This window comes from Rhinolophus ferrumequinum, chromosome 4, assembly GCF_004115265.2.
Source record: "Rhinolophus ferrumequinum isolate MPI-CBG mRhiFer1 chromosome 4, mRhiFer1_v1.p, whole genome shotgun sequence".
In the NCBI taxonomy this organism is placed as follows: Eukaryota; Metazoa; Chordata; class Mammalia; order Chiroptera; family Rhinolophidae; genus Rhinolophus; species Rhinolophus ferrumequinum.
The window spans coordinates 60,831,496-60,850,976 of NC_046287.1; the positions used below are offsets into that span (position 1 = coordinate 60,831,496).

Genomic DNA, 19,481 nt, shown 5'->3' on the forward strand with positions numbered 1-19,481 from the left:
GCTCTGACAGTCGGATCACTTGCTCAAGTGATAATTTTTAGAAGGCAGATCTGATTGGGTCACTGCCCTCATTTAACCTCAAGGGGCCCTAACCCCCAGGATAAAAGACAAGCCCTGGGGCCGGCCCAGTGGCTCAGGCGATTGGAGCTCCATGCTCCTAACTCCGAAGGCTGCCGGTTCGACTCCCACATGGGCCAGTGGGCTCTCAACCACAAGGTTGCCAGTTCAATTCCTCGAGTCCCGCAAGGGATGGTGGGCTCTGCCTCCTGCAACTAGCGAAGGCAAGTAGACCTGGAGCTGAGATGCGCCCTCCACAACTAAGACTGAAAGGACAACAACTTGACTTGGAAAAAAGTCCTGGAAGTACACACTGTTCCCCAATAAAGTCCTGTTCCCCTTCTCCAATAATATCTTTAAAAAAAAAAAAAAAAAAGACAAGCCCTGTAACAAGGCGTACAAGGCCACACACAGGCCCTATGTATCTGCTTTCCAGACTCCTGTATGCTCTGTGTTCCTTTTATCTCCAAGCTTTTTTAAACATGTGCTTTTCCCTCTGTCTGGGCCATTCTTCACTCAACTGACACAGCTTAGATGTGTCTTCCCTCAGGAAACCTCCCCTAACTCCCTGAAATGGGGAGAAGGGTGGTGCCCTTCTTATGAGTTCCCATGGCAATCATTACTCACTGTAATGGTCGCACTCATCACACTGTTTTTGTTTTTTATTCCCCTATCCCCATCCGTGAGGAAGTTTTACACTAGTAATACATTTAGCTTCTTTTGTCGATTCTGCATTCCATGCTGGGATTCCCTGACCTTCTAAATGCTTTTTTAAAATTTGCATAATTTAAGGTCTACACTTTGTGCTGTAAAGTTCTACTTCATGCATCTACCATTACAGTGTCATACAGAGTAGTTTCATGGCCCGAAAACCTCCTGGGTTCATCTATCCAACACTCCCTGCCGCACCCCATCACACTGTTTAATGGCCTGTTTACTTGACTATCTCTCTCTCTCCAGTTCAGAATCTGTTCTGTTTCAAGTAGGGTCCCCAGCCTGAGGCCAAATGCCCCGCACTCTGAGGATACTCTACAAGTATCTGTTAAATGCCAGAGCTGGAAATGCTTTTGTTGCACCTACATACAGTTTAAACTCTGTCCCTGAATGACAATGGAGCCAGCTCTAATACTCCCAGGAACGTTTCTGCACATCCCCTACATCATCTCTTGCAGGACACCGTGCTTGTCTGAATGAATGATACCCACATGTGGCTAAAGCTGCCAGCTTGTCTGCTGGACCCAGACAGGGGTACCAGCTCAGACAGAGTAAGAATGACTGGAGCTATTGCCCAACAAATGGGGGAGAGCGGGCAACCCTGGTGAAAGGGAGAGTGACACTTGAAACAAAGAGCAAAAGGCACTGGGAACCCGGAAAAGCTTTGGTTGAGGGGCCTCCCATTTAAGCCAACATACTACACAACAGTTTTAATGCTAGAAATTCAGTATTATCACGGTGCTGAAGAATCAAGGCACACTTTGTGGATTTCTAGGCGGGCTGGGGTAGGGTCTTGGCCCTGAAAGTCTTGGCCCTGTTTGGAAATCTGACTTTCTAGCTCCTTTGGTTGTAGGAGTTGGGAGAACTCCACAGCGTGGGTGGCAGGGAGAAGCTTCTGATCGCTGAACGGTCAGAGCTCAAACAATGGCTTTCTCTGTGCAGCTGGGCTTTGCACCTGGTCCTACACAGGGGCCTCTGTGCTTTTGTCCTTCCGCACACGGTGATGGCCACACACGGGCGGAGCTTATAAATACCCTCCAAAGGAGAAGTGAAACCACTGACCAGTTCTCCTTTTCTCTGCTTAGCTGGCGCCCAGCAGCTGAGAGCAGCTGGTGCACGCTCTCATTCCCCAGTACAGTGGCTCAACCTGCTCTTATTATTTTATGGTTGGGAAGCTTTTGGCAAACATCCTGTTTAGAATAAAATGGGACTCAGACTAACTTTCAGGGGCTAAATTTACCAACTAGAAACTTCAAACAAAATAAAAGAGAAAGCACAGGAAAGGGCAAGGCCTATGAGTACACCATGCAAAGAAAGGGAACGTCAAAGACATCTCAGAGTTAGCTTTTTACCTGTATGTAGAAGGTCCTGGAGCTCGTGATTATTTCAAACAGGTTGTCCCTCATTAAGAGATCACTAGACAGAGAAAGAGAAAGTAGGTTACCAGGCAGGCCGGTACACATATAGAGGACTCGATTTGTCTTCTACCATAGAAAGGGGGCTCCCAGGCCATTCCTCCCTCAGCCCAGCCTCAAAAAACATTACAGGGCTTCCCTCTGGTTTTACTTACTACAGGGTCTCAAGGAGTTTCACCATTCCCAAGGAACCCCAACACACACACACCGCCACCAGTTCTAACAAGATAAACCTCCTTTCCCTCTAAAACCTCCTAATATCCACCACACCTTTACCATGTGGTTGTTTTTTTGTGTTTGTTTTTTTTTAAAGTGGCTAAGATGTATGATGTGCTTTGTGCAAATCACTGTTTTGAATGTTTTTTAGGATCAAGTTGATAAAAATTTTATTGGTATTTTAAATAGAGAGAGAGGTAATTGACATATAACATTATATTAGTTTCAGGTGTGCAACTAATTCAGGTGTGAATAATGATTCAATATTTGTATCTATTGCAAAATGATCACCACAGTAAGTCTAGTTAACATCTATCACCATACATAATTACAAATTTTTTTTCATGTAATGAGAACTTTTAAGATCCACTCTTAGCAACTTTCAAATATATGATACAGTATTGTTAACTAGAGTAACTACATGCTACACATTACATCCCCAAGACTTATGTATTTTATAGCTGGATGTTTGTACCTTTTGACCTCCTTTTTTACTCATTTCACCCACTCCCATCACCCATCTCTGGCAACCACCAATCTGTCCTCTGTATGCTTTTTTGTGCATTATTTCATCCAATCTTAACAATAATCTAATGAAGCACTTAATGTTCCCCACTTCATAGAGGAGGAAACCCAGGCTCAGAAAGATTACAAACTTGTCCATGATACCATAGTTAGTTAGTAAATGGCAGAATCAGGATTTGAACCCAGGTTTGACGCCAGAGTCTATGCTTTTCATTACTCCACTACTATTCACCTCTGTCAAGGAAACCAATTCTCATTTACAAACCCTTTCTCCACCCAAGCAGCAACCTCATCAGCTTCATTAAATTCCTGCTCTGTTCATTATACGGGGCTCAGGAGACAGAACAGCAAAGAGGATAAAAGGAAGAAGAGAGCAGACACCTTGAAAATGCTTCAAATTGGGTGTGAATTTGGGAAGAGGGATCCTGACTTCTACAAAGAAGGCGAGAAATAGCTAATGCTCAGTAAACCTCAAATCAGCTGAAATTATTGACAGTGTTAAATGTGTGTGTATTCAGGCACAGTGGGAGATAAAAGATCTAATTTCTTCCCAATAAAAGAACATAAAAAAGCAAAACTACATAACCAGGGGTGCTATATGCCAACAGTTAAAATAATTCCGTAACAGTACTGATCACAAGCAGAGAATTGGCTTCATGAATGAGGACTTGGAAGGAAATGGCAGGTGTTTGGCCAGTGACACGGGCACAGGGAAAGGAGCATGAGGCTAAAGACTACATGGGAAGGGGCAATAAGATGGGGTCAGACGAACCTAGGACCAAATCCTGACTTCACTTAGGGAAAAGGGATTTTAGGAATATTTTTTAAACTTTGTGAACTTTTGTACCCCAACTGTGAAATGGAGATGAGAAGACCTTTTATTGGGCTGGTCACCGCAAACATCAATTATAAGGTCTATAAGACAGCGCATGTCATATATGGGCCTACCTTGTTTGATTGTGCTTTGCTTCATTGTACTTCACAGATGTTGCATTTTTTTACAAATTGAAGGCAAGACCCTCTACCAGCAAAAAGACTGCGACTTACTTTATTGTGATACTCGTTTTATTACGGTGGTCTGGAATCGCACCCACAACACCTCTGAGGTATGCCCACAGTGGTCACTTGAAACCCATTCCACTATTACTATTACTTTCTGTGTTTCTGAGTAGAGGCGGCTCTGCTTTCTGGCAAAAACGTGTTAACCTTTAAACTATTCATGCACGTAGAGTACAGTCATGTAATCAACTACTGAGGAGGTAAAAGCAAAGCAGGGAGGAAATCCCCACCCTTTTCACATCGACTTCTCAGGCTGCACGTTGCCTATAATTCAATTCAATTCAATTCAATTCAACAAATGTTGGTTGACTACCCAGAGACCTCAGCTCCCCTGACTGGGTTTTGGAGAGGACACAAAGTTGCACAGGCTTGGAACCTGCAGAGGCTTGGGGACTTCCTTCCCTGATGATCTTCAACTCCCTTTGTTCTCTCACTCAGAGTTCAGTCTGATCCTGGCAGTCAGACATTTAGGCCAAGTGCAGAGCACTCTTAGGGTTGAACCCCCTCTGGGTTTTCTAAGGCGCCCCAACATGCCTATGTGGCTATATGTCTATCTGTACAGGACCCCTAGGGTCAGGAACCATCTCCATGTCTTTCCTCCTCCCACTATCAACCTCTGGAGCCACCCTTCTGGCACTTCCATTTATAGCTCCTTTCACGAATTATAAACTGTCACTGGGAACTTGTCTCATCTTCCATACTCTGCAACTGCCATTTGCAAGACTCCGTGTAGTGCTTCAGTCCCTGCTTCCTTGGATCATACAGCACTTTGTTGTCATGTAAGACCCTTCCACACCTTCATTTGAGAATAGTCTCTGCTAACAGCTTTGCTGATGATGCTAGCTTTGCATGCACAATCCATGGGATGGAGAGACCAACATGCAGTCCCTAAAGACTACGAGTTATGAGCAAAAGGAGGATTTCTAGATGTCCAGATGTCCTTGGGTTCTAAAGCTTAGTTCTAGGAGCCTCTATATTTGGTGTTGGATATGGGAGAGCCCTGGCCAAGGAGTCCCAGGTCCCAAACTAATGCTATGCACTGTGGCCCTTAAAAGGTAACCATTTCCTAGTGGAAAGAGGAACATGTTAAAAATACTTCCTCTTCCTCCCATTGCTGTGAAATGACTTGTTTTAAGGGGACATCAGGGATTCTTCAAAAGGGAGAGAAGAGAAAAGGCGTAAGAAATTCAGGGAAGAGGCACTTTGCATAAGCAGGGATCTGACCAGAAGTGCTAACAAATGAGTAAGAAAGGGTACAGTCCCAGTTCTCCTGTGGAATAAGCATCTAACTCTAACACCTAAGAAGCATCTCAGCACCACTCTCTTCTTTGTTCCTATATTCTTTCTTTTTCTCTATCAGCAAATTATTTATAGGCTCATCTCCTCAGAAGCAAGAGAAAAGTAATGGGAAGAGGTTTGGCCAGTGTGATCTCACACCTGGTCAGCTAGGATATGGGGAGTCAGCCACAAGCCCTGAGGACCCAGCCCTTACTCTTGGTAGAAGACTCTTGAGCAGAGCCTCAGAAGGGTAGTAAATGAAGATTTAAGAAGTTAAATGGGGGTTCTGATAAAAAAAGAGTAAGCAGCGACAATTACCCAGACTTGACCAGACACTCATGGGTCTTGAGAACATCCTTGAGAAATATGGTGCGCAGTGGTTCTCGGTCCTGGGGGCAAAAAAGGAAAGCTAGGTAAATGAGACTGTCCACATCACGCCACGAGCCAGGCCAGCTGACAAACGTACCGCTCTTATCAGAGAGGGTCAGCTAAAACCAGGTTGCAAATAGGGCAAGGTCTCAAAATAATCAAGAAAGAAAAAAAACCTAGGAAGCTGCTCTGCGGCTCTGACCACAGATCAGCTCACTACACAGGAGGATGGAGGAGGTTCAGGCCACTTGAACATCGCTGTGAAGATGTGCACTCAGGATTGACAGAGATAAGACAAAAACACCTCTGAAGTCTGTATACGTGCCCACATCTCTACCATGCGCACACTCGTGGGTGTTATTCATGTGCCTCTTCCTTCCCCTGACCTGTCAGAAGGGCCCCAGGGCCACTACGAACCTGCTCACACTTGAAGTAGCAGATGGTAAAGTCATCGAGTGCAAAGAAGCGACGTTTCCAGCTTTTCCGCTAAAATAAAATGGAAAGAGCAGGACATTAGGAAGAGGTCCCAGCATACAAAGGGTGGTCTAGCTCTAAGCTCCCAGGGACCCAGCCCCATGGAAGCCAGGCTCCCACATTCAGTGGGAGGCAAAAAGTTGTTCTTCTCAGGGGCAATGTCTCTGATCTACAGGGGCAAATGTTGGGTCCCAAACCTCTCACAGTTGGGGCATGGAAGACTGCAGCTCCTTTCAGCCTGCTCTCAACTCTGCTGTACCCACTCCCACTGGCTCCAAGGAGCCACCAGAACCCAGAACCCGCTCTAGCCCCAGTGCTGACACTCACCACGTTCCCTTGCTTCACACAGTAGCCGCTCTTAATGACGGGAGGACCGGTGGGAACACGGCAGCCTGTCGTGGGGACGTAACTCTGAGACCTTCGGAGGATGGCGTGGGACCCTGGCTCACTCCCTTCCTGCGCATCCCCACCATTCTACAAGGAAACAGGGTCAGGATTAGCACCTCTCCCTCGGCCCCCGCCCACCCCAGCTCCCGCTTGCAGAATCATCTATTGCCTCTGCCCACTATGGGAGTCAAAGAACTAAACAAGAAAATAAACATTTACTTTGCTCCCATTAGGCATGGTACTGTGTGCTTTCACAGAATAAGGCTCAGGGAGGCTGGGCAGACCCAGGAGAAAGGGAACGGCAGTAAAGGCAAACCGGAAGAGGAGCAACAGTGGGCCTGTTCCCAGCCTCAGGCACCTTCCTCAGCCCCACTCCTCATGGGGTTTACATGTGGTAGGCTGCTCTGTGTGGAGCTGAACCATGCTGGCCATGCAGCTTCAAGATGCAGTGGCCTCAACTGCTGTACTGCCATTACTTACAGCCACCTGGCCGTGTATGTTCCTGGCCCCCCCAAGTCTGTACTGGCTCCCCCACTCCCATCCACCCTTCTCAGCACAGTCCTCTGTGCACATCACTGGACACTACATCCCACCACAAACCCCTGGCAGCCCCAGGCCCCAGCACCTGGTTGATGGGTGTGTGTACCACCACCCCTCCGATGATCTCTGTCTTATAAGCCACCTGTGGCTTCTTCTCTAGGGCCGGAGGAGCTGCTAGGCTTTTGAGAACTTCAGTCGTCAGGGGCAGGCTTCCAATTTTGGGGACCTGGGAAGAATGACGACATTGTGGTCAACAGGGCACAGAAGCTTAGGAAAAGCGGGGAGCCAAAGCAAGAGTGAGGAAAGAGTGAGGGAAGCTAATGTCCTAAATTACAGTAAGACGCCCCTCTCCTTCCCAGGCTTTCCATTGGTCCATATCTGAATATGAGGGACTCTGCCAGACACACACACTTATTCAACAAATGCACTGAGTACCTACTGCAAGCCAGCCCTTCCCTGGCAAGAGACCAAAGATAAAACAGCAAATTTAGATACATGTCTTGACCTCATGGCACGTACGTGTTAGTAGGGGAGACTGACAAAAACTGCATAACAAAACAATCAGAATTAATTACAAATCATGGTGAGTGCCATGAAGAAAATAAACAGGAGCAGAGCTAGAGAGCAGCAAAGGAACTGCCTAAAATGGAGTGGTTAGCAGAGGTCTCCAGAAGAGGTGTGCAAACAGTAACCTGGAGAATGAAAAGGAACCCGGAATGTGAAGACAGAAGAAAGCTTGCTAGGCAGGGAGACAAGTAACATACCTGTGGTTAGGGAGCACGAGCTTTGGAGCCCAATGCCTGGGGTATAACTCCCATCCGGTCGCTAACTAACTGAGGGACCTTTGGCAAATCATTGAACCTCTCTGGGACTAAACTGCCTCGTGTATAAAATGGAAAGTGGAATAACATTTCTGTCGTAGAGTTGTTGTGATTGATTATCAAATGATAGCGTATATCTCCTAAAATCTTTAGAAACGCAAATAAAAATATAAAAGCACTACAAATTATTTGAATTCACATTTCACAAATGGTAATACCAACATTTACAAACACAGCCCTTTCAGAAGAGTGAGTTATCCTTGCTCCTTTCTTTGACAGAGTTAGAGTACCATGGCTGACCAAATAATCAGAGAAGTTTTATGGCTAGTGTGAGACCACAGGCCACAGGTTGCAAACTGGTGGCCCAAAGGCAGACATTGCCCAAACCGTGTTTTGTTTGTCCTTTGCAGTGTGCTTTTCAATCTACCTTTAAAATTTGGGATATTTCACATAAAATCCAGATTTCCAGAGAAGCAGCATTTCCCTCGTTAGATGAGGAATACATTCTTCAGTTTGTCACCATCCCTACCATTCCCCCACATCAACGCCACGTGTCAGGTGGCATTTATCTTCATTTATGTTGTTTTTCTTCCTCCTCCCCCACATCACTCATTTATACCAGAGTCTGCAAATTCTGATGAAATCTTTCATTTTGTAGCAATAAGAGAGAGGCCCAGAACAGTCAAGTCATTTGGCCAAAGCCATGACTAATAACCAAACAGAGACTGTCTCCCAGCTGGTGCGCTGTCTGCGGCATCACAAGTCCTCTCGTTCACAAGGACTCAGTGCCCTCTGTGGATCTGCAGGGAAGTCACTGCAGACTTTAAAGGTAGATTGAAAATTTTAAAGGTAGATTGAAAAACACACTGCAATCTACACACTGCATGAGAAAAGCTAACATCCTCTTCCGCTTCCTCTACAGCCTTGGGAGTCAGAAAGACCTAAGAACTTAGACCTTTCAAGAGTTCCCAGCTCACGGGGACCATGGACCACTCCATCTGGTGTCTATTCAAAGGAGGAAGATGACTGAGATTACACTGGGGCCCCAGAAAGAAGATGAGACTCCTCTTTCTGGCCTGCATTCTCAGTTTACGTAGACACGGGTGACCTCTGCCCACCACCTCTCCAGACTGGGCCAGAAAGCCACCTGTCTTTTCCTTCTGGTGTCTGAGAGAACAGCAGTTCCCATCGCTTTGGGCCTCCATTCGGTGCCCCGCAATGAGCTAAACTCTTTACTTCACATCCCGAATCTCAAGCAATCTCATCAAGTAGGCATCATTTTCTCTATTTCATAGATGAAGTAATAAACAAAAGTTCATTAAAATGAAGTATTTTGCTCAAGGACTACCTGACTCCCCAGTGATAAATACACCTTCCTACCTACATATCACCCTTTCTAACTTTCTCTGAGTTTTGCTATTGTGTGATAGAATTCTTTGGGGATGTTGATTATTGCTGGGGTGTTTAGTGATCTAATCACCATGGAACAGCAGAAATTCTTCCCAAATGACCCAAATGAATACCGAACACTCAGCAAAGAAGTAGGGACATAGCCTTTGAGTTTGCAGAGGCCAGAAAAAGACTCACAGAAGCATGGCTGTTGTGTTGCTTCTGCGAATCTTGTCATCCACCCAGAGAATGCCTGGTTGTCACCGTTCATACCCCTGCCTCGTGGGCTGCTTCTGACCCGCCACCCAGAGCCTTTCCAAAACCATTTCTGCTTCCTGAGACTTTGAATCAGCCTGTGGAGAACCAACTCAACAAGAACTATGCTCCAGAGCTTGAAAACAAGGTCCTCCTTTTGGTTTGTCCATATCCCAGAGGCCTAATTAAAAGTGTGCCCTCTTCCATCCACTGTGGCATATTCTCTAATGCTGGAGATCCACATGGATATCATTTGTGATGTGAAATGAAACCTGCAAATATTTACCTTCCTTCTCACCAGGCACGGCTATACTGCTATCAGGGATAATCCAATGTGGGGAGGAGGGTATAAATGGGCGTGGGGGAGCTGTGCTTCGCTTGCACAGTTCGATTTTCAACCCTTTTGACAAATGTAGTGAGTGGAATAATGTCCTTCAAAATTGTCCACCTATAACTTTAGGATGTTATCTTATTTAGAAATATGGTCTTTGCAGATGGAATTAAATTAAGATAAGATTATCCTGATATAAGGTGGACCCTAAGTGCTATGACTGATGTCCTTCTAAGAAGAAGAGAGGTCACACAAACACACAGGCCATAAAATGCTGGAGGCAGAGATGGAATGATGTAGCTACAAGCCGGCGATCGCCAAGAACTGCCAGGAGCCAACCAGAAGCAGGAAGGGGCAAGAAGGATTCTCCCCTAGAGCCTTCACAGGAAACACAGCCCTGCTGACACCCTGGTCTCAGACTTCTGGCCTCCAGAACTGTGAGAGAATAAAACTCTATCGTTGTAAGCCACCCAGTCTGTCACCATAGCCCTAGAAAATGAATCCAGGAATACTAATACTCCAAGAGAGCCCAATTCTTTAAATACCATATGTCAATCATTTTCTACAATCCTAAGGACTCAATCACCTTAGCATAGTATGAACAGTGATCTGTGGGCAGAAAAACTGGATCCATCCTGGCCCCATAACCTTGGGCAAGTCACTTTGATCTCTAGGCATTTCCAGTTCCTCATTTATAAATGGGGATAACAACACTTGCCCTTCCTACTTAAGGCTTTTACAAGGCAAAAATGAAGCCATAGATGTAAAAGTGGTATGTAATCTAACATATTTTAACACTACTGCTCGTTTTTAATACTTTTATAAACTCCTAGGACTTGGGAGCCATGGGGTCATGGGTTTAAATCCTAGCTCTACCACTTACTAACCTCTAGACTTTGGGCAAGACTCTCATTTCCATTTTCCTCTTCTAACTGGCAGTGAAAGCACCTACCTCACAAAAGTCCTAAGAGGGGTGAACATATGGCACATGTGAAAATTAGGCTCAGTACACTATCTGTTCCCTCTTTCATCTCTGTATCTCCCGATGTGTCCAATGTTTCACTCTGCACATCAGGTGCCCAAAACTAATCTGTATGCCACCAGTGTGGTGTCCCAGCCTCACATCTAGCCCTCATGCCAGCCTCCCTAAGGAAGGACACACAATATGAGGTGCAAACCCTTCCAGGACACAAAAAGATAAGGAGGAAGTAGCCCCCCACTTCCTTCTATCCCATGGGACTTTGGCAGGAGGAGTGAAGAGATGTATAAACAGAACAAGGAGAGTGCAGGGGGGATCCTGGAGACTATGGAGACCCTGAAGAAGGCTCTGGCATGACACCAGGCCTTTGGACCTCCCGCCTCAGGGCACCGTCATGCTCCTTCCCACTCCCACAGCCTGTGTGTGACTTCTGCTCCGTGGGACCAGAAGAGGCAGGGGGAACTGGCAGGGGGAATGCTCAAGACACAAAAGAAAGAGAGAGAGGTTCTCCACTGCCTCACAGGCATGTAGCCCAGTTCACCAGGAAATCCACAAGAGAAGGAAATCCACAAGGAAATGCTAAGAATAACATAGCAGACATTGAAAGAAACTCCTCAAATTGTGGAAGACACAGAAGGGTGAAGACCCCAACGTGAACAAAGAAAACCTTGCCTAAAATCAGCACTCTAGAGCCATGCACACGAGCATGTGGGTGAGCAGACACACGAGGATTGGCAGCAATCTGCCTCCCTCCTGGCCTCCCACCTTTCTGCTCTCTTTTCACGGGTTTACCAAGGTTTATCAGAATAACAAGCTAACAAGCAAAAACCACTTCAATGACTGTATTGTACTCTGCTTGGGTCCAGCATCATAAGTGCTGGATAGGTGTACAGATTTCTTCCATTAATTTATTCTCAGGAACCCTGAGGTATCTAGAGAATGACTTGCCACAGCACATAATGGTTATTATTGGAAGTCACTAGAATTTAAGCATTTCTGACAGTATGATACAGAAAAACAAACTTTCCAGCACACAAACATGGTCCGTGTAGATTATTAGTTAAAGGTCCAGTTTTTTCCAAAACATAGTTTTCCCTCTATTCCTTCCTACTCTTTTCCCTTTCTTTTTCTGTGTTTCTAAGGAACAACCAAGTGAAGGAAAATTAGAGTACTCATAGAACAGTCAGTGAACTAGTTCAGCGATACTTTGAAAAGGAACACTTTCGTGGGACAGGTTGGTGGATGGCCTGGACTGATCCCCCAGGCCTCCTCTTAAATTAAGAAGAGTACACCCTCAAGCCAGGACAAAGTTCTGACTTCCCTCCTCATATGTTTTTCCCGTTACTCTTCTTCTCATTGTCAGCAATCCATTTTCTAATCCCACCACCTTCTGAATCAGCATTACCCAAAGCACCAGGAGCCTTCCCAGGAAGCAAAGCAGATACTCTATAAACTTCCCCTTGAACTTGATTCAAACTCATATTCTCAGTTCAACTTGTGGTGAGTCAGCCAAGGTGTAAGAAGAGGTAGGGGAAGTGGGGCTGGAACAAGCTTCTGGGAAAGCCCCTGCTGCCACTGGAGTTCTTCTCTACCCAAACAAGCCACATGCCGGGAAAAGGCACCGACCCCCTCCAGAAAGGAGAAGGAATCATACGTACAGTGATTTTGCTGGCTTGGTTCAGGGCTTCAACCCAGTCCTTCAGATCTTTCTGGTCATTGGCTTGAAGAAAATACCGCTGAGAGAGGGCATTGATGACTGCAAAAGGCATGGGTAAGAAAGGAGAAAAATCAAGGTCAGAACACATGCCACACAACAAGACTCCACAAAACTAAGATGCCTGAAGTACTGAGGTGGAGGATTCCCACAAAGTAGAGGAAGACTTGTCCCATGGTGTGAAGTCACACGTATGAATATTTGGAAAGCAGCAGTCTACACTGCGCGCGCTCTCTCTTTAAAAGTGTGGACTATTTCATTGGCCACAAGAATGGCGCCTGACAACAACCTTAATATGCTGTTGTGCAGTGATGAGACAGCTAGTCTGCCATCAACAAGATACACGCTTGAACTGCTTTTCAGAGGTGCTAACAGATTTACATTCATGATAACAGATATAATATTGGCACCAGTGCTCCTTGTTTCCACTGGTACAACTGGCCTGGGTTAGGAGTCTTGTCTGTGGTTGGGAAATGGAACAAAGCGTTCCTGAGATCAAATAATCAAATCTGTGACCTTGATCTCATTTTCAACCTGTTCTTTCCTCTGAGCACTCCATTAGGTTAACAATTCTGGATTCATAATTTTTTTAAAAATAGATCTGAGTATGTCATTTTTGAGCTTAGCAATATGAGTATTTGGAAAAAAAGTGGGAGAATGAGAGCACCAAAGAGTATGAACCAACCTGAAGTTGGGAGAGAGGACAGTTCAAAGGGCCATTTTATTCTCCTAGTCTGAAGTATAAGAGGTGAGAATCATGGAGTAGACACAGAATTCATTGGCTCATTCATTAATTCAACAAATATTTATCAAGCACCTACTATGTGCCAGAGCCACTCTACATGCTAAGGACACAGCAATGGCAAAGCAGAGGAGTATCCTTGCCTTCATGAGCTTACACTCAGAATCACCCTCAATACACAACAGAAAACTGTTAACATTTCTCATAGCACTCAATACAGTACTGAAAACATAGTGGGAACCAAATAAATATTGTTGATTCAATGATTTGAGGCATCCCCTGAGTCACCCCCAACACTTTCAGTCGTTTGACAACAGTGAGACCCTCAACAGAATACTCCTTCTTTTCTATTATCCCCCCAACTTTTCCAAGTCTCCACCTCTCCTGAGCACACCACTACTGAGCTCTGAGATGAGGGTTCCTAGAAACTTCTAGTCGATTTTTTGCACTCTGCCCTGTGGAGTCAGGAAAACTTGGAACACCATTGGTCCCTTTACTTCTGTCTGATGTTATTAATAATCTTTGTGGTGAGACCAAGGAAAGCAGCATCACTTGAGACCCAGGAACATTGCTGTGACTGAAGTCACTCATACACACAGGGCATAAGTCACGTGTGATCATAGGATCGTTTCCGTGCAAAAGAGGAAGTTGCTGTAGGGTGTTCAGAAACCATCCTCTGGCTCAGTACTTACCAAAGCAAAATGGAGTTTTTGGTTTCTGCTTTGGGGTAGCTATGCTCACCTAAATCAAATAAAAAATAAAAGAAACATGAGTATGTTTCTAATAGTGCTATATAACATGTTTTTCAAATGGTTTAATTGTGAAACTTTTCTTACAAAAAGAAGCATATACAAAACAGATGTGAACACTTTAAAGAATAATAATTAAGTGGAAATCCTGTACTCACCATCCAGATTAAGAAATAGGACCTCATCAGCGCTATTTCTTAGAAGTCCTCTGTGTGCCTTTCCCTGATAGAGTCCCATCCTCACCCCTCAGACAGAACCACTATCTTGACGTCTGTGTTAACCTTTACCCTTGCAAAAACATTTGTAAAAGCCACTGAGTCCTGATAAAAATTCTCTTTGGACCACAAAACCTTTATTGTCCCCACTCATACTAGCAAGATTCTACTCCTTTCAACCACCAAGCCCGTCCCTAAACAGTTCTCCAAATCGAGGGTGGTATTGCTGCAAATACATAGATTCCAGTTAGTGTTCACAGAAAGATGAGGCAGCATGTCACTCACTGCATTTGGACACACTGATCAATTCCCTGTATGTCTACCCTGACTGCTTACCCATGAAAACATGCACTTCCCACGTGTCCCAAGAGGGACTGATCGAATCAGAGAGCATAATTATGTATTTAAGAAAAGGGCATAAGAAAGTAGAAATATTTCTATACCTCCTATTATTTGATCTCATCTTGCTTGTTCAATCCCATCTCTGGCATGTACATTCCTGAGTATGTACCTCACTCAGGTTCAAATACACTGAACAGATAAAGGAAAGCAACTCACATTCCATCATATGCACACAAAGATTAGATGACTGCCCTTGGTGGAGGCTGAACCTCCCTGGAGCAGTACCTGGAGTAGCATCCACCACTGTACCTGGAATTTCTAAGCGGCCAGCCACCTTCCCCCGGGTCACAGGCTAGGAACTATTCCCACACTGTCATAATCCTCCTCTGGACACCATTCTCTTAATCCCCTTTCCAGCCAAGGGCATTCTCCTACTTGTTCTCATAGAAGGGATCCAGGAATGGTTCTTGCTTTAACAGAAGGCATGAAGCCAGGAACTAAAGAAAACTTCTTGACTCAAAATTAAGGTTTCTTGGCTCACAGTTGCTAAGGGTCTGATAACGACTGACCCACCAATCTGTCTGGGTTCTCACTCTCAGCTCCTAGTTCTTTCTATAGACCTGCCCAGATTCCTCAACAACCAAAATTAATCCTGCCCCAAATACTCAAAATGGGAATTGAGGTAGAGGCCTATCAAAGGAAGGACGGCAGTATATCCTGGGCTCTGGTACCAAAGGGTAGGGCTCCCAGTTGTGTGACCCCCGTTTCCTGTTCAGCCAAATAGGGATAATAATATCATATCCTCATAAAGCCATCGTGGGGATTAAATGTAATAGTGCAGGTGAGGTACTTAACCCATCCTGTTATACAGAAGCTGCTCAATAAAGGAAGGACCATTTATTGCTTCTGATACCTCATTTCCTTTAAAATCCTATTCTACATTATTAATACAAGCAGTGCCATCTTTGGCATTATGATCAAAATGCTGAGAGCATTGTGAGCTTCTCAAGGGCCTACAAAGAATGAATGAGACCTGAAGAAAATGCCTGGTCTCCAAAAACAAAATGAACATGGCATATTCAACATTAAAAATATTCAATTAAATGTCTGTATAACATTATATCAACCTCATTGAAAAGCATTTAATTAAATGCCTACAAGATGTCACATTAAGTCAACTTCATCAATGTTTCATCTAAACATTCACAAAAATTTCATTACATTCGAAAATAATTAGTAGCTTTGATTTTCTTAGTTGACAATAATCCACGGGATGCAAGACGTGGATTCCACAAAATTAGAGCCAATCAAAAATTCAATGAGTTACTCACAGCCAAATCATTCTGAAAGTAAAATGATTAAAATCCTTTGAAATATTTTACAGCCACACAATTATATTTAATGAGAAATGTGGGTTCATTTTGATACATTTACCATGATATGAGGTAGAGGCCATAGGGTCTAAGCAAATCTTTAAGTAGTTCTGAATACCATGAAGATTTAAGCAAAGGTGAACCCACATATCCCGAGTTCAAACACTGACTACTGAAATTCAGGCATGTCTTAACCACTGCCAAGACCTGTGCGCTGGAGCTACATGACATCACAGTCATGGTGCCCATGCTATCTTGTTTTCCTGGGTTTCTGACCCTGGAATTCAACCTGAACCACACTGTGGACCTTTACCCTGCTCGCATTCTGATCTGTCTATGACTCATTTTCTTCGTCTGTCGCTCAGCAGCCATTTTCCTACAGGTCCTCACCCCCACAAACTCCTCCGTGTCCTGCCCTTAGTTCCTGTATAACCCTGACCATCATGGAACTGCCTTGGCCATCCCAAACCTTAGGACCCGCCTATCTCATGGCTCTCCTTCTGCTTTCGAATGGCAATGAGAAGCTGGTGCTTCAAGACCTTCTCTGGCTTATTAGGAGACTCTTTCTTCCAGAATCTGACATTTAACATTGACTAGAAAGTGCACCACTGGTGGACACTTTTCACCCTGGTTGGATGATAAACAGTCCACTCTGACCACAACTTATTACCAGCTTATACTGCGAGAATGCTACCCATGTGCTTATGATGGGAACTGAAGCTTTCAAAGAGATACCTGGTTTTTCGTTGTTTGTTTTTTTATATGTTCTCCAGGTTTCAGTCAGGGTGATTAGAGGCACGCACGTCTATCATTTGCCTAATGCCTCATGGCCTACCACAGGAGGATTATTTGGCAAAGCAGCTCCTTGCTGAATTAACAAGATATTAGTTCTAGTCCTGTCCTGATGCGCTGTTAGCAAGGATAAGACCCTCAATGTCTCTGATCAGCTTCCTGATTAGCAAAGCCAGAGTAAAATTACTAGCCCCCTTCCTATAGTCACAGAATGGTAAAAAAGGAAAATGAAGTCATATCTACCTGTGCTGTGCCCCTCAGAGAGAAGGGCCAAGGTGGGGGTCTCCTGTACTATGGACAGGTAGCTCTGGCCTGCCCCTGATATCTTGGTGACCATAGAAGCAGAATCCTCGGTGCCTGGGAAGTATAACCCCTCTTCCCACACCCCTACCACACGATGGTGACCAAGCCAGGCTGTGCAGCCTCCTTCAGATGTGGTGAAGGAACAGAAGATCCTGTAGAAGTGCGGCTGACAGGCTGACTCTAGTGAGGACGGCCAAATGTAACCACCTGCATGCCCCGAGGTGGCCACGGTTGACTACCTGCAGAACTGTGGTTGACTAGTGGATCCTGGATTATGCAAGCAGTGAGAGGACGTCGGGGATGTGAAGGGAGATGAACACGGGTCACCCAGAGCGTGACGCAGACAAGGCCGTTCCACAGTGAGACATACTCTCAGGAACTTGCTCTTATCAGATCAAACAAAGACCACAGAAGCAGCCAGCTCATCAGTGGCAGGGCTCTGCTAGCCAGCCCCACCCTGCCTGCCCTTGGCCGGAAGTAGAGTTGGGGCCCCTCTGGCAGAGCAGCAGCAGCAGAACAAGGTTTTGGAGCTCTGGTGCAGCTCTGCTCCAGTGTTCAGGATGACACTGCCCAATAAGGTGACATCAAGAGCAGGGGAAGAAGAAACTATCTACAAAGAATGATTGGAAGGGCTCTAAGTCAGAGTCTCTGGACCAGTCAGGGATTCAATGAGCCCTGAGATTACAGGCAAAATCATGGCATGTACACACATATACATACTTTGCCTGGAAAATGAGTCCACTCTTTTCATTAGATTCGCCAAAGGATTCATAGCCCACCCAAAAAGTTAGAAATGTGGGCCCTGAGGTAAGATTCATTTGATGTAAACCCTGAGAAGGAATTATCTGCTAAGATGGACTCCACGTGGTCAACTGAGGGCTCAAATTTTGTAAATAATGAAAGCCTAGCAGCCATCTGCTGACAGGGGCTTCTCGTGTACTCTGTATACCAGAAGGAACCTCAGACTGAACTCTTGGCTTCCCGAATTATAGGCCCTGTTCCATTTACACCTTCTAAGTCAACAATTATAAGGGAGTTCCGAGTTTTGTCTTTCAATCAATGGACTGAGACCTTCATGGTCCAATCAGTACACAATTGTATCCTCCTTTACATTTAAACCCACAAATCAGAACTGCTCCGTAACAAACAATCAAGGTGCGCAATGCCGATGAATCAGGACTGCATGATTTGCACCAGCCAGAACTGTACAAATTTGGATACCTCATTTACATAAAATGGACCTAATTGGGAACTTTCTCTATAAAAGGCAGTATACTTCTGGTTTCTGCCAGAGGCTGCATCTCCCTGGTTTGCAAACTGTTCACATGAATGAAATCTCTCCATTTTCCAATATTCTTTGGGGGGAATTTTTGTTGACAGGAACCACTGTTCCAGAAAGGTCTTCCTTACAGCTACTGAGGGCAAGGCTCTGACAAAAAAGGGCTGGGGCAGTGGGCTGGCTGTATAGAAGAGAAGGGCCATCGGGCAAAGTGGGAAGGTGGGTGGCACCAAAGGCCAGCATCAATTATTTCCTAGTTTGCCCAAGACCTGGTCCTGCTGCCACTGATGCCCTGGATGACATCAAGTCAAGAACTTTCATCTCTGGCCTCTCTGAATGACCCCATCTTCCCACTGGCCCTCACACAAGAGCGATGGAAGAGCCCCCCTGAACAGAGGCCACACATACACCACAAGCCAGGCTGACACTGTGCTGAAATGCTTTACTCTGGGAGGGAACAGCTAGGGGTTAACAAGAAATAAGCTGGAATGCTGAATTTGATACTGGTACCACAGCTAAATGTTTTTCTGGGAAAACCCCTGCTTTCTGGCATTGGGTGAGGCAGGAGTTAAAGGCCCTCAGCTCTGTGTAACCTGACCCATGGCAGCTGTGGGTTTTGCAAAAGGTCCATCCAGGCCTGCCTCTTCCATGAAAGGGTAAAAGTCAGGTCCATCCTTTCTGAAAGAGGCTGCCTCCAAAGCTGAGAATTCTAAAAACCCTATCTGAGCTGCATTTATAAATCACGATTCAGCAGGAGATTGCAGTCACTCTTCCCCCACCAAAAAACAAAAATCTTCCCAAACCCTCTCAAACACAAGAGGGCTTGGGGTTTCATTAATACTGAGATTCTCTGCCTCCGACCACACCCCTTGGGCCCCCGGATTCTCTTTCTCTGAATCTCCTGGAGAAATGACCTAATGAGCTCACAGCAAGTCTGGACAGGAGAGAGGAGGACCCAGGCCTCTGGCCCGCCTGGTCCAGAGGCAGCCACATTTCTTACCACAAGGCATGCACAAAGCTGTGCTTTCAAAGGCCTTTCCCTCTTCCCCCAGGGCATTATCTCCTCTCTAATGAGCTCAGACACTGCCCTGCATGTCTGCCTCTGCACCCAGCTGTGTCTGCCACACTCCTATAGCCCCTGCTGCTGCCACCACATCCACTTG

General features: G+C 45.4%; 1 protein-coding gene across 1 annotated transcript in view; it reads right to left on the reverse strand.

Moving 5' to 3' along the window:
- PLEKHA2 (pleckstrin homology domain containing A2) overlaps positions 1 to 19,481 on the reverse strand; it is a 55,093-nt gene that overhangs the window by 10,330 nt on the left and 25,282 nt on the right. The window contains 7 exon segments of the mRNA XM_033104774.1: positions 2,124 to 2,187; positions 5,583 to 5,653; positions 6,051 to 6,119; positions 6,435 to 6,581; positions 7,120 to 7,260; positions 12,468 to 12,565; positions 13,958 to 14,006. Coding sequence (XP_032960665.1) covers positions 2,124 to 2,187; positions 5,583 to 5,653; positions 6,051 to 6,119; positions 6,435 to 6,581; positions 7,120 to 7,260; positions 12,468 to 12,565; positions 13,958 to 14,006 — 639 coding nt within the window.